General features: G+C 45.8%; 1 protein-coding gene across 1 annotated transcript in view; it reads left to right on the top strand.

The window, feature by feature from the left end:
• The window catches only part of INO80 (INO80 complex ATPase subunit), a 138,342-nt gene extending 125,844 nt beyond the window's left edge, over window positions 1–12,498 (top strand). The window contains exons 30-36 of the mRNA XM_037161669.2: window positions 3,252–3,410; window positions 4,040–4,142; window positions 4,957–5,045; window positions 7,414–7,569; window positions 7,875–8,034; window positions 8,733–8,948; window positions 10,928–12,498. Coding sequence (XP_037017564.2) covers window positions 3,252–3,410; window positions 4,040–4,142; window positions 4,957–5,045; window positions 7,414–7,569; window positions 7,875–8,034; window positions 8,733–8,948; window positions 10,928–11,145 — 1,101 coding nt within the window. The 3' untranslated portion in view covers window positions 11,146–12,498. The remainder of the gene's footprint in view (window positions 1–3,251; window positions 3,411–4,039; window positions 4,143–4,956; window positions 5,046–7,413; window positions 7,570–7,874; window positions 8,035–8,732; window positions 8,949–10,927) is intronic.
• Window positions 12,499–15,723: the final 3,225 nt, after the last annotated feature.

Here is a 15,723-nt window from a genome sequence, read left to right as displayed (position 1 = left end):
CATTGCCACAGGCTTGAACAAGTAAAAGTTCTATGTTTTAGGTATGACATTAGCTCTCCTTTTCCACATTTTGGTATGTTAAGCAAGTAATATTTCCCCCCTAGTCCAATTAGCAGTTTCTTTTTCTTTTTTTTTTTTTCTTTAAGATTTTGTTCATTTATTTTTAGAGAAAGGGGAAGGAAAAAGACAGGGAGAGAAACATCAACTGGTTGCCTCTTGCATGCCCCCCAACTGGGGACCCAGCCCACAACCAAGACCTGTGCCCTGGGCACAGGGACTGGGACTGGGAATTGAACCAACACTTTTGGCTCGTAAGCCAGTGCTCAATCCACTGAGCCACACCAGCCAGGGCAAGCTGTTTCCTTTCATCAACTGTCTTCTCTTCTTCTTGGAAGTTTAAACTGGATTTCCTAGAATTTTGCATATCTTATCGAAGCTCCAAAATTTCCTGTGGTCAGCTTTGCTATGCTTCTCTACAAGTGAAAGCATTGTGCACGTGAAAATTCTAGGTCTGTGGACATTATGGATTAACAAGCTTTCATTATGATATATTTCTTCAGCAGGCAGTTTCTCATTTTCTCCCCAAGAATTCTATACTAAAACTTGAGGGATTTTACCTCGTATAGAAGCAAGACAAAGGGACCAGTGGGGGTTCTTAATTAATAAAGGCAAAAGCATTGAAAATGCTGATGCTGCCCTGGCCAGGTTGCTCAGTTGGTTGCAGCGTCTTCCCAAGCACCACAAGGTTGTGAGTTCAGGGCACATACCTAGGTTGCATGGATTCAGTCCCTGGTCGGGGCGTGTTTTGGGAGGCTGCTGATTGATACATCACACTGGTGTTTCACTCTCTCCCTCTTCTTTCTAAAATCAATAAACATATTCTCAGGTGAGGATTAACAAAAAGGAAGTGCTGATGCCTTTTGTTCATCTTCACCTGCAGTCTGAATTCTTCAGAGAATAGAAGAATTGCTTCCATTATTTAATGAAAGAACAAATAAATCATTTAGGAATAGTGTTAAGCAATGGGAAGAGCATCATAGAGAAATAGTTTCAAGAGAGACAAATCACTTTTCAGTCTACATTTTTAGGCTCTGAATTTGTTATTTAAGATTTTATTTATTTTTAGAGATAGGGGAAGGGAGGGAGAAAGAGGGGGAGAAACATCTATCAATTGCTTCATGCACACCCCCAACTGGAGACCTGGCCCCAAAGCAAACCAGTGACCTTTCAGTTTATAGGCTGATGCTCAACCCACTGAGCCATATGAGCCAGGGCAGCTCTATCCAGTTTTGATCAACCTCCTTAGATGTTCTAGTATCAATCGACTAGTACCTATGGGATTCTAGTTTTCACTGATGCATCTTGTCTGTCCCATTTAAAATATCTAGATGGGCAGCTGTTTTAAATAGTGCCCATGAAGTAATCAAACAATTATGGAAGATAGTCAGTGATTATATGGAAACTTGGACCAGGGTAGAAAATGCAAGGTATTGTTAATAGAGCAGGTTGTCGGGGAGAGACTTTTAGCACCATTAGCTGAGGCCAATCTCTTTCTAATTTATAAGATGAAGGAAATGCATAGGGTTTTTGTGAAAGTTTAATGAGATATGTGTACACACTAATGCCAGACACATTTTAACTGCTCAACAGATTTTAGCTATTATTATTTTTAATAGAAATTCATGAGGAATAGGAAAAGAAGACATTGTTATAGGCAAGAGAAATCAGGGAGGCCTTCCTGAACATGGTAAAGCTTGAACAAAATCTAAAGGACCAACAGAGAAGAGAGGAAGGATTCTAGGTCAGAAAAACAGCTTGAGCAACCAGTGGTACAAACAAGTGAAATACAAGTGAGGAACACTGAAGAGACCCATCTGACGAAAGGGAAAGGGTGTCTTTGTGTTAGGAAAGAATAGAAATGAAGTTGGCTCAGTGCGGTAGGGCCTGATTATTAAGGGGAGTTTGGACTTGATGTATTACGGCATAGCTGGCAGAGAGGAGAGTAGTCTGGAATTATACCCAAAGTGTGCTAAAACCTAGGAAGCACTAGGGAGCTGGTCTGAGAGCATTAGTGAACCAGGCATAGGTAGTGAGCACCTAGTCCAGAATAGAGACAGGGAAACTATAAAAGGATTGGGTTCATTTCTCAAGAAACACTGGCCGGACATGGTGGCTTGATTAAATATAGAGGAGGATACATGAGGGATGAGGGCCATTTTGAACTGGCTTTCCTGCAAGGGATCTACTGTGGTGGATGGTGGCCTCAGGGCTGAGGACCCAGGAGCCTGTTGATTTTAGGATCACTTAATGGGATGGGGAGGGGGCAGTGTGTTTTGTTGTTGTTAGTTATTGTTTAGCAAACTAGAGTAGCTTCCAAGGAACCTTTGAACATGTCCTCCTTAGCATTCAAGGGACAAGAAATTACCCTTTTGGTGGGAGCCTGAAAATTCATGAAAGCCATACATGTCTCATATCACAGTAGGCCTAGTGTGAAAGAGGAGGCTCTCCCATTCCTCACATCCCAAGCCTGCCGCTTACTTAAGCTGTGTAATCTTGGATGAATTCTTCAATTCCTCTGTGCTTCAGTTTCCTTTTCTCTAAAGTAGGGTCTTGTGCCCCTGGCCGGTGTGGCTCAGTGGATTGAGCACCAGCCTGTGAACCAAAGGGTCACTGGTTCAATTCCCAGGCAGGGCACATGCCTGGGTTGTGGGCCAGGTCCCCAGTAAGGGGCGCATGAGAGGCTACCACACATTGACGTTTTTCTCCCTTTCTGTCTCCCTCCCTTCCCTTCTCTCTAAAAATAAATAAATAATTTTTAATTGAAAAAAATAAAATGGAGTGTTAATAGTACCTAAATCATAGCGATTATGTGATTTAAGTGTATGAATACACTAAAAGCACCCAGAACAATGACTGGCAAATAGTAAGCAGTAAGTGTTAACTTTTTGTTTTTAAAGTCACTCAATCCACTGAATCACACCAGCCAGGGCTAAGGGTTAACTATTAATATTATTGCTGCTCCATCTTTTTAAATGGAAATTTGGGGGGGAAGTTCAGAGTCTCTCTCTTGCCCAGGGTGAGTGAAGGATTGGTTTGGTTTTATAATGCACACCTGCTCATCTTTATATTGTAGGAAAAAATGTCTGGCATTAAACATTGCAAAGAGATGAGAGGCCATGTTACTCTCAGAATTCCTGGTTTTATGCTAAGAGTGCCTCAGCCTTTGCTGTATTCTTGTCCTGTCTGTGCAGGTGATTTTTTATGATAGTGACTGGAACCCCACTGTGGACCAGCAGGCCATGGACAGAGCCCACCGCCTGGGGCAGACAAAGCAGGTTACCGTGTACCGGCTCATCTGTAAAGGCACCATTGAAGAGCGCATCCTACAGAGAGCCAAGGAGAAGAGTGAGGTAAGCACGAGGCAAAGGAAGTACTACACTGGTGAATAAAACAATCCAGTCACATTGACTAGACTAAGATCTTTGCTTTTTATTAGTCTGAAAGGGCTACTTTTTTTTTTTTGGATAGAAAATAAAATCAGGAAAAAAGGAAGAAAAAGAAACAAAAGATCAGGTCCTACGTAGGGGTGATCTCAGCTGCACTGGTTGTTCCTTACTCCTTTTCCACCACAGTGGTGTTTACGTCTTAGGTGTGTGGCTGTTGCTCATGTGGAGAGGGCAGCAGTCATGGTTGTGTTTGGCATATTCCACATTCAGGGGAGAAGGGGTAACATCTGAGCTCTCACCCTAGTTCTCTCAGCCTCTGAATTGTATGCCAAATTTGCTAATTTCCAAAGAAATTATTGTTTGGATTTTTTTCCCCATCTTTATTATTATTGGATCTTCTAGCTATCAGTTGCCCAAGCAAAGTTCTTTTGTGCTTTCTGTTAGAAATGAATAAGCCAGTAGGATGAATAAAAAAAAGAAATAAGAAATTGAGGGGCCTCACCAGAAGAGCGAGAAGGATGTTTCTTTCTTTTGGAGATTTGCCAAGATGGAATGGATGCCTGGTTGTGACCTTTTAATCTGCTTTTATATAGATTCAGCGGATGGTGATTTCTGGTGGGAACTTCAAACCAGATACCTTGAAACCCAAAGAGGTGGTTAGTCTTCTTCTAGATGATGAAGAATTGGAGAAGAAATGTACGTACCCTAAACCTCTTACGAATGCTCTCTCCTCCCTACAAAAAATGTTTTCCCCACACTTCTAAAAAAGGCCCCACACTTCTAAAAAAGGAAGAGGCTCTTGGCTGTGTGCCAGGTGTAGGCAAAGCCAAAGACTGTATTTGGGGATAAACATTTTTATGTTAATATTTTATATTAAAACCGAAATAAAGACATGTTATGGATTAGAAGGAAAAATTCACATATATTTTTTAAGTAATAGGACTTCAAATAAATTTGCACCAGGAAGGCTATATCCCTAGACTCCTTAGCAATAATGTATTTACTTTGCTCTGCCTGGAGAAATCTTTTAATGGAGAAGCGTGCTGCTGTATCATACAAACCATTCTCCCATTTATTTCTGGGGGAACAGTGGGTTTCACACTCTGAGGACTCTGAGGACTTCTGCAGCATCACATCAGAAACTGCAGTGGCGCTCCTGTCTTGTGTGCTCACATTTGCCACCACATTCTAAAAACATTTTGGGATTCAGAAGCACACTTGACCTGTGCAGTGCAGAGCTGTTGAAAGGCTGAAAAAAGGAAAAAGTAAAGGCAAGGAAAGGCTTATAATAATTAAACTGAATCATGGTTTGAACCAATAACAACCTGTTAAGAATCCAAGAGCTCAGTTCCTTCTCCAAGTTAGAAAACTACAAGTTGTCTGCCTTGGTCACATAGAAGTGTTACTTTGGAATGTAAATATCAAAGGATATGACCACTTCATTTTCAAAGAATGAGGATTATGATTGCCCCAGATATTTTATCAGAGCTTTTTTTGATTTTCCTGATAGTAAGATTGCGGCAAGAAGAGAAACGGCAGCAGGAAGAAACCAACCGAGTCAAAGAGCGCAAGCGCAAGCGGGAAAAATATGCAGAGAAGGTATCTCAGACTTGGGTGGCTGACAAGGACTGAAGCGGGGAGCCGGGTGGTACTTACAAATAGGCTTCATACATGTCTCATCATCTCGGTTACTGGTTGGTTATCCAGCTCAGCTGTGTGCAATACCTAGCAGTTCTGTGCTTCTTGACATTTGATGAGAACTGCAGCCATGGTAGACTTGTACTCCCAACACAAACCCTCCTGTCTGTAGTCACATATGATTATGGAAACCGTTTGTCAGGGTGTTACAGAATCATGAGGTTGGTGTGGGTAAGATAGATGTCACATTATTAGATTCCATAGAATCTTAGAAAGAACTTCAGGGGTCATTAGATCTTGCCCTTCTACCATGATTCTGCTAGTGTATCACAGTGTCCTCTACTGTTGGAAAAATAAATCTCTGGCCGGTCTGGTTTTGTACATCTCTTTTTCTCCAGTTTATGCCAAGGATTTGAACTGTTTCTGTCTCCCTTTTGACATTTCTGCTTGAGCCCACCAGGCTAACTGCAAAGTGAAAAGTAGTTACCCTACATTAGTTACCCTACATTTCTCCCTAACTTGCTGTTTCTACTAAAGTATTATGTTGGTAATCCTTATCCCTGGTCCTCATTGACATGTAAGTCTGAAATGAGGCCCTCCGGACTTGTTCTTACTTCAGGAGTTAGCCCATTAGTTCTGACTAGGTTGTACATCCAAGGATTGGTGGTTTAGAACCACTTTACTGCATTCTAGAAGGTATTTTTCCTGGTGGGTTTGCCCTGCCTTTGTGTTGCACTGACTTTCTCATCTTCCCCAGCCCTGATGCAGCCCCCTCTTGAACAGGTTAGCCCCCTGAGCTTCAAGCATTTCTGTAGCTCTGACAATTGCATGTGCCCCATTTCCTTGGACTGTTTGGTTTATGTGAAGCATATTGCTTATCTAGCCACATGTTAAAGTTTGTTGTTTTAAGTGGAGGTCAGCTTCTTCGCCTTACCCACACTTGTATTGGACCTGATGTCCAGCCATAGGGCCTTGATGGTCAGCAACCTAGAAGCCTGTGTATATTATATGGTCATCTTCCAGTAGATACAGTGACTCTGTTTTAAAATCCACACCCTTGATCGTACCTTCTGCTAAGCAGAACTATTACCAGCCTGAAGAATGCCCCTGGTACATACTACAGTTACAAACCTGAGAAGTCCCAGGAATGAGGGATCATGTTCCTCCTGGCCTGGACTGCCGTCTTTACCCAATTCCTCAGATTCTCTTTTATGACTCCATCCTCACATCTCTAACCCATTACTTAATACTATTTAGTATTGAAATAGCTTTAACACTCAGAAACATTATCAAAGGAGAAAAGATGGTTTTCTCATCCAGGACATTGTAGGGTTTACTAGGTTTGCATTAAATGTCATCCCTGCTCTGAGCATGGAAGTTTCAGATAAATACCCAGTGATAATATAAGCTACACAAAGGGTATACCATATTAATCCTAATAGAGGTGTGGAAACAAAGGCCATTAGGTACAGTACATGGATATGGTCCCCAGAATTTCCCAAATACATTGTGTGACTGATTCCAGGTCTCTGGTCTGTGACAAAGCCCTGCTAAACTTGATTCTAGAAATCCTAAGTATAGCTCAGTCACTCAACTCTCAAGCTTTTACATGTAAATTGAGGAAATAATGACAAAATCCATTATTCCTTGGGTGTAGTAAGAACCTTCACTCTCCTTATGCATATTTAAAAAGAAGGGAGAGTAGCCCTGGCTGGTGTAGCTCAGTGGATTGAGTACGGGCCTGTGAACCAGAGTATCGCGGTTCGATTCCCAGTCAGGGCACATGCCTGGGTTGCAGGCCAGTTCCCAGCAGGGGACGCATAAGAGGCAACCATACATTGATATTTCTCTCCCACTCTTTCTCCTTCCCTTCCCCTTTCTTGAAAAATAAATAAATAAAATATTTTTTTAAAAGGGAGAGTAAAAACAGATGTACAGAAAAATATGCTAAAGACATTAGCCCTCCCTCTTATAAGACTGCATCAGTTCAACTCCTGTTCAGTGCTGCTGCTCGGACGCGCCACGGGCTGGCCGTGCACTTCTGACCATGAGGAGTGGGCTTACGCAGCTGTGGTTCTGTGTGACTGGCCTGCCTTTCAGTCTGTGCTACTGTGGCAGAACGTACACAAACTCTTGTAAAGCCGTCCCTCTCCTGAGGTTTTTCCTTAAAAATACACTAACTGCAAAAAATGAAACCTAGAAGTTTACAAAGTCAAATTTTTATCATTAATTTTGTCTCTGATTTTGTCTCTGATAAATTAATTTATCAATTAATTTTTGGTGCCTATCTTCATGATTTGTCCATATTTCTTGTTTTGTGTGTTTCCAGAAGAAAAAGGAAGATGAATTGGATGGAAAGCGGAGAAAGGAGGGTGTGAACTTGGTGATCCCATTTGTTCCCTCAGCTGACAACTCCAACCTTTCAGCTGATGGAGATGACTCCTTCATTAGCGTGGACTCGGCCATGCCCAGCCCTTTCAGTGAGGTGAGGCTCCTGTTAGACGCCTTCATCACAGCAGGCGGACTGTTCTGACTTTACAGGCTTTGCTTCTCCTGGAGTCCTCCTGCCTTTTAGAAGGGGGTTGCATGTAGAATCCATAAGGAAAAAAGCAAATGAGTTCAGGCTGCCTTCTCTGCAGTCAAAGCAGGGTATCTAACCCTCACGAGTGAAGCCAGGCAGGAGAGGGAAATAGTGGCCAGACCTCTGAAGCACACCCTCATGTAGGTCAAAGGGCCATGGGCTGTGGGCACAAGGACTAGCGGTGGTGGTCTTGATCCTTCCTGCTCTAGATCTCCATCAGCAGTGAGCTGCACACGGGCTCCATTCCCCCTGACGAGAGCAGCAGTGACATGCTGGTCATCGTGGATGACCCAGCCTCTTCAGCCCCTCAGTCTCGAGCTACCAACTCTCCTGCTTCCATAACAGGCTCTGTCTCGGACACCGTGAACGGTAAGTGATGCTGCTGTTCTGCATTACTTGGGCCTGGTCCACTGCCTCAAGAAAAGCATTGTTTTAGACATGAGATAAGGTCCTGATTCCTTCTAGGACAGTGGTGTTTTCTACGTTCTTTAAAGAAGCGTGGCATGGAGCCAAAAGAATTTGTTGGCTCATTCTTTCATTAGCCTTGTCAAAGTGAAAAGGAGAAAGAAGGTTTAAGGAAAGCAAAATGACAACTTTATAAAGCCTCAAACTCCTTTGTTTTCTTTCATACTTCACCCTTATTTTTGCTAGTTTAGTTAGCTTCTCTGGGTCTTTTCTTAGTTTGTTCTGTGGGGCCCAGTGTTGATACTGTTTGAGGAGCTCTAGGTTTAAAACTCGGCAGTCAGCAGTGACTCTCTGAGGCATGCACACTTTGTAGAGTATGGGTGGGCATCAGGTAGCCAGTCCCTGGGGTTCGTTTAGTGATGATCTCATTTAAAGAAGAGATTCGGTAGTAATAGAACCACTCTTGAGTCAACCTGTTTTAGCTGTCCAGAAATTCTACTAACTCTTCGTGACTTGGTGGCCCAGCCATTAAATGAGGACACAGACTTCCCTGAAGGTCCTGAAACAAACACCCTTAGAGCCAGCCTTCCCTGTCAGGGGAAGATTCTGTTAACATATGAAGAAATTGACTTTTTTTCCTTTCGGCCCATTTGTTTCATTAGGAATTTCGATTCAGGAAATGCCAGCTGCAGGACGTGGTCACTCAGCCCGAAGCCGAGGCCGCCCTAAAGGTTCAGGAAGCACAACCAAAGGAACAGGGAAGGGCCGAAGCAGAAAGTCCACCGCGGGCAGTGCTGCTGCAATGGCAGGAGCCAAAGCGGGGGCTGCGGCAGCCTCTGCGGCTGCCTATGCAGCATACGGGTACAACGTGTCTAAAGGTATGGAGGCCCAGGGGGCTGTGCTGGCTCCGTGCTGGCTCCATGCTGGTCAGGCACAGTCTGGAAGGTCTGTTGAACACTGCCAGGTAGCGCAGGTATGACACCTCTAGGCCAGGGAAGCTCTTTTCAGACCTCATGTTGGGCTCTGCTTCTATGTTGAACACTCCTGACTCTCCCCTTGTCCTGCGAGGTGGAAGTATCTGTGAAAAGGCAGAGAAAATGTGTGGACTATACTACTTTAAACAGTCAGAATTTTTCCTGCTTTGAGAACTAATGTTTCTTCCCAGACCCATATTTCAGTAATTGCCTTTCAGTATCCCAGGCTAGCATACTGAACATTTACCCAGCAGTGCAGTCCATCACCTTAGGCACTCAGTGCTGCGTGCCGCGCAGCATAACACAGAGCCCCTGCTCTTGAGTGCCTGAGAGCAGTGAGAAGGAGAAGCTGTACGTGCAATGTGTTTGACAGCAATACAGGGCAATGTACGTGTACTGAGTGAAAAAAGGGTGAGAGGCCGAATCGTGGTTGTAGAGCAGGAGGAGGAACCACAGATCTGAAGACAAAGTAGCCAGACTGTAATTCAGAAAGGAGAAGGATGACAAGGGTTTGAACTGGCGACAGTGTTGGCGATGATGAGGCATGTTGGGGACCCCCAAGCAGGTCAGGCTGCATTGAAGTAACGGGAGTCACAGTTAGCAAGACTCGACCTGGTAGGCAGGAGTTTATCAGGGGTGTGACATGGGGCTCTGGAAGGTTTGAGAAGGAAAGCGGCTGTAGTGGCCATGACAGGTGGAAGATACAGCAATGGAATGTAGGGCATCTGAGCTGGTAGAAAGGGGGCTCCCGTTTACAGACCTGTGGACCCATTTAAAACATGAGCCTAGTGTTTAGTTCATAGGGCTTTTGTAGCAAGGAAGGGCATATGGAAGAGAGAATGCTCAGTAAGTATTAGTCACCTCCCCTTCTTCCTGCTGCAGGAGTGTTGGCTTTCACTTACTTGTTCATTCAACAAATATGAAGATAAGAGCTTAGGCCACTGTTTCTTAACCCTGATCACATCTGTGGAAAACAGCAATCTTGCCAGGATCTCACCTATGGATGGGCAAAAAATGACACTCATCAGGCTTTCTCCTGGAGACCTGACCTGCGAAGGGGGCTAGGGGGCAAGGGGGGCAACAAGGAGTAGTTTCAAAAGAACAATCAACAGTGCTCAATAACTGGAAATGAAATCAAGGGAAGGAACTGCTTCAGGGATTACTTGCAGTTCTGCTGTGAATGAGAAAAGACACATCGGCCCAGCAAGCACTTAGAGTTCTTTTTAGCAAAGTAAAACCAGTACACAAGAAACCTTCAAAATACCATTTTAGTGTGCTATCAGATGTAAGTGGATTTGCCTCATACAAGGAAAAAAGAGTTCACTGTTGCCCCGGAAGCCATCACGAAGACGAAACATTGGAACTGGGTCCCTGAGGTGGCAGGGCATGGAGAACAGCACCAGGAGAACCGTATGAGTGTGAACACAGGGCAGAGTAGGTAGCCTCGTGTCTTCTGACCGGACTGGGGACTGGAGAATATCCCCTGAAATTAATAAGCAGCTAATCACAAGTGGTGTCCCAGGTTGAAAGAAGGAATGTCAGAAAGTGCACAAGTGCCTAGTAAGTTAGAGTTCACCTTCACCCTCGGCTGCCCAACGTGTGCTCCGTCCTTGAGCACCAGGGTGGTCTTACTCACTCCCTGTTGATGTGGTAATGCAGGGAGGCCTGAGTAGGTGTTGTATTTCTCTTAAAAATACATCCCTCTTACTGAAAAAAAAAAAAAAAAGTTGACAAGAAGAGCAAGCAAATATGCTAAGAAGAGCAGGAAGGGTTCCCCACGACCTCTCCTCCAGTCCAGACGTCAGTAGCCAACCAGGGTCAGGCCCTGAGGCAGCTCAGACAGGATGGTGCTCACACTCTTGTTTCTTGCTCCATCCCCACAGGAATCTCTGCCAGCAGTCCTCTGCAGACATCTATGGTTCGGCCTGCTGGCCTTGCTGACTTTGGACCTTCAAGCGCCTCTTCTCCCTTGAGTTCCCCTTTGAGCAAAGGAAATAATGTTCCTGGGACTCCCAAGAGCCTCCACTTGACCAGCAGCCTCGCCCCAGACTCCCTGGTTCGGAAACAGGGCAAAGGCACCAACCCCTCTGGAGGACGGTAACCACCTGGGCCCTCCAGCTTCCTTCAGTCAAACCACGTGCTAGAGTTCTGGCCTGCAGATGGTCTTTGGACGGCTTGCCCAGTGTGCATCTCACAGGCCAGAGGGCAGAGATGACCAGTTGCAGCAAATGAAGGACAGGCAGGTGGTCAGTGTGAGCACTTTTATCACCTGTGTCTTGAGGAGTGCTTGGAGGTTGCCTGTTGGAAGAAGGCCCAAGGACAGGGATCAGCCCTGTAGCATCTCAGATGAACTTTAGAGCCACGTCTTAAACCTCATACTGAGGAAGGACCATCCACAGACTGCCCCTGTGGGTGCTCAGGCACGCTCTCTCCATCCCCATTCTGCTCTTCAGCTCTGGTCATGCCCCTTGCAAAGGCTCCACAAGTGCTATGAAGAGCCTTCCACAGTGGAAACTTCTTTCAGGGCTGGGATTTCCTATAGGGCTAGGAAGGAAGGAAATCATGTATCTGGCATCCCCAGTCTTTGGGCAGCTCCCCAGGTCTCCAAACCCCATTCGTCAGATGGTCACGGCTAAAAAGAGCAATGAGTGCAAACAAAGGTAGTGGCTTGTGAAAGCGACTGACAGCTAGAGGAAGCATGCCTGGAGGCAGTTGTTTTCCTTGCATTTCCTTCCCTGCCCTGCATGGTTCACACCAGAGAACCTCCAGGTTCCACCAGCAACAGTAGCAGCAGCTCCCACCTTGGGACTCCCAGAAGCCAGTAAAGAGACCAGGAGCCACCTCAATCAGCAGGACATCCTCACTGCCCCTCTTACGGACTCCCTTTCCCCTTCCTGAATGCACAGTCTCCCCACCCTTGCCCTTCAGCCCCCTGCTTGGCTGTATGCACTGTCTGTATTGCACTGAGAAAGGAAGGGACAGCAGGAGTGAGGATGGAGAGAGGGCAAGCTCAGCACCGACCCTCCCAGCCCGGCACCACCTGAGCCTGCTTCCCTCCGAGAAAGGCAAAGGGGTGGTGTGGCATGGGAGGCGGTTCTGCCTGCCCCCCAGCCTGACCTTCCTGGTGGAGCAGGTGCTTCCGGGCGAGCCAGCCTCTAATTTGCACACCTGAAAATCGCGGAATTGAGTTTAGATAGATTGATTTTTAAAACTTTTTTTGGAGTAGGGGTGGTAGGGGAATCAGTTTAAATCATTAAGATTCCTCTGCCCGAACCCAGACTCCTGTGTACAGAAGCTATTTAGAGGGAATCAGAAAAATGCCAAGCCTTTTTTCTCTTTGAATGTGCTGTCTATTTTTATAACTGAACTTGTACATATGTATAAAGAGAGACACATCTTTCTTTTACTAACTGGAGAAAAAATCTTAAATAAAATGGAGTGAGATAATTTTATGTAAATTGGGGTGTCTGTGGTCTTTACAGCGGCCTCTCCATGGAGGCATTGGGGCTGTTGATGGGGGTGGGTGGCAGAATGAAGGGGAGACGGCCCCCTGTCATTTCTGTGGTCAGGCAGGACAGGGGTTGGTAGTTCAAGGCTGTTCCTGTGGCGTTTCCTCAGTGGCACCCCTCATGGTGTTTAGGGATGTGCCCAGCACTCAGAATCTAGACTCCAGAACTTAGGTGTGAGCAGCTTGGCTCGTCCACCGCGAGGCAGTTACATGGTGCTGATACTGACAGGCTCTTTCTCCTGACTACAGGTGACAGGTTATCCTGGCAGTCTGCAGTGCAGGGCGGGGCAAAAGTAGGTTTACAGTTCTTTGTGTGGAAAACAATACAATAGTTAATAAACAATAATACAAGAATAAACTTTCACATACTCAACTATAAACCTACTTTTGCCCACTCTGTATATAAAATCTCCAACTAATAGGAACTTCGTGGTCCCAATTACTAAAGCTGTGGTGTGTGTGCAAATACATGTGTACAACTCAGCAGCCAGCCCATTTGAAGTCCCAACACACACTGTGTGTGGGTCATGTAAGCCAGTAGAAATGCAGTAAGTCTTCTGGTGTCGACAGATTCTTAAAAGCTGAAACTTTAAGAAAAATGAGTGTAAGAAAACCAATTTTACCGTAAGCTAATTGATACAAACAAAGGGTCACCAGGTTGATTCCCAGTCAGGGCACATGCCTGGGTTGCAGGCCAGGTCCTCAGGGGTGTATGAGAGGTAACCACACATTGATGTTTCTCTCCCTCTCAATTCCTCCCTTCCCCTCTCTTTAAAAATAAATAAATAAAATCTTGGAAAAAAATTTTATAGCAAAACATCCAATTTATAAAGACCCAAAATATTTTTTACATTAAACATTGGAATAAATGTGAGCTGTACATACATTTAATAAAAAGTAAGATAAGATACTGGTGGCTGGAGTGTGTCCCAGTAGCTCAGGGCACAAGGGGGAGTCAACCCTGGACAGGACGCCCTTCTATCAAAGGGCCCGCTCACCTCCACACTCACTCAGACTGGGACAGCCTAGGCCACAGGTGGCAAACACAAGGCCCATGCGCCAAGTGCGGCCCTTCATCTTGTTCTCTCTGGCCCAGCACCTTGTTTCTACCCAGCAGCAGCACCGAGCTCTTGCTTAACTGGTAAGGAGTAGTTACATTTATAGTCCTAAAATTCCATTCGGCCCTTTGAAGGCAACTGCGAGGCTGATGTGGCCCCCGGTGAAAATGAGTTTGACACCCCTGCCCTAGACAGACCCTCGGGTTCGCTTCACCTAATGTGCACTTCTTCGGGGTGTGGTGGGAAAACGGAGTACCCAGAGGAAACCACACAGACATGGGAGAAGGTGGGAATCCCACAGAAACAGTGGCCCCAGCCAGGGATGTTTTTCCTTCCTCAATCTTTTAACAATGACGTTGGAGGACCTCCTGTACTAATGTACTGTGAGAGGAACTCAGAATTCTCAGAGGTAGCTGTACTTGCGAGAATCATGAACGAAAACAGTGAAATACAATAGGTTACTAGGCATTCCAAAGATATCCAGGCTTTGAAAACAGCTCTCTGATCAGTTGGAAAAAGAGGGAGCTCCCAATCTGGACTGGCAGTTAATGTTTCTCTAAAACACCAACAGCTCTTGCATCACCTTTGAGCAGAGAGCGCATGCCGTTCCCAAGCTTGCTGGCAGCGCCGCCTCCTGAGCCTTGGCTCACCCTGCACACCCTGGATTGGGCGAGCTGCTTCTCATCCAGTCACAAGGTTCAGCCTTTGCTTTTTGTTGATCTCAGGCAGCACTGTCAGTTACACTGAGTCTTGTTTGTCTTGCTGGTAAACTTGACCAATGCTGCACACAGAACAGACCAGTGTCTGTTTCCCAATTAACCTTGCCCTATACTGGTCGCCACTGTGGCTTCGTCAACAAGCCCACTAGTATGGGTCCTCTCCACTCATTACTCGACAAGACCCCCAGTGACATTACTGGGCCCTGCCAAGGTCAAGTCTGCCTCTGGGGATCTGACAGCTCTGAGATCCCTGCACAGCTTTGCCCAGAGGCTTGTTCTCTCTCCTGAAAGCACAGAAAAACTTACGTGTATCAGAACCTTTCATTCTTTGTCCCCAAACACACTGTACTCCATTCTTACCCATTATCAATCCAATCCCTGAAGAAACAGCTAAAGAGCTTTAATGTCCTTCCTCACCTGTCCCCACCTTACCTGAGGGTAGAAGGATGGGATTTGAATCTTAAAAGTGAAGGCTTTACACCCATTGACAACTTGAGTCAAATCTCAAAGTTAGGATTCATGCCCTGTCTCTCCACCATCTGTAGACTTGCACATCTCCCACCTGAGACTAGCCCTCACCTTATGAACCCAGGAAGCCTGTCCCTTAACTTACAAAAAAAACGGGGAGGGTTCCCAGCAGCTAAAAGGAGTGTTCCCTCAGGAAGCCTCGGAGCTCAGTCCTAGAGTGCAGATGTGGGTTGCGTCACAGTGGGGGCCAACCCTTCAGCCAGCATCACCTTGCCACGTTAGCCAGCTCCGGAGTCCTGGATCAGTGGGTTTTAGGATTGTGGATCCGTATGAGCAGCCCTGGAAATGCAGGGTCTGGCCTGGGTTCACTGTCCATTTCTGTGCCTGGATGTTTGTTGCAGCACCCAGGACTCTGGGGACTCACTCCTGGGCTTGCTTGGGTCTGTGTGGTCCTGAGGGTTAAGCAGGGCATGGAGGCTGGTAGCCTACACAGAGCATCGAGCTGGGTTTTTCTGTGTAGCCTTGTCCCGGTGTCTGCCAGCATGTTCCGTCCAGAAAGCCCCCTCACCCATGTCCCTCACAGCAGATCACCCACATTAGACACATTTCCTTAGCTCCTTTATATAACACAGAGAAGCTTGGGTGCTAGCTGGTCTCTGGAGGCTGGGAGATCCTCGGCTGTGGCCCAGAGCTGTTGGAAGTAATGAGCTAAAGGGCCATGAGCCTCCCAAATGGAATGGAGCCACTCTGCTGTCTCTGACTATCAGATTAAGATTTTGTGAGGAGTTAAACTAAGGGGAAAAAATGAAACCTCTAATCATCCCTTAAGGCAATGCTTTCCAAATTTTAATATGCATATGAATTACGTTGGAATCTTAGACTGCAGATCCAGTTTCAGATCTTGGGTAAGACCTGAGATTGAATTT

Source organism: Artibeus jamaicensis, unplaced genomic scaffold, assembly GCF_021234435.1.
Source record: "Artibeus jamaicensis isolate MK-2021 breed Jamaican fruit bat unplaced genomic scaffold, CSHL_Jam_final contig_1132, whole genome shotgun sequence".
NCBI classification, from domain to species: domain Eukaryota; kingdom Metazoa; phylum Chordata; class Mammalia; order Chiroptera; family Phyllostomidae; genus Artibeus; species Artibeus jamaicensis.
The sequence above is the reverse complement of the archived record's forward strand: the minus strand, read 5'-3'. Positions and strand labels throughout refer to the sequence as shown.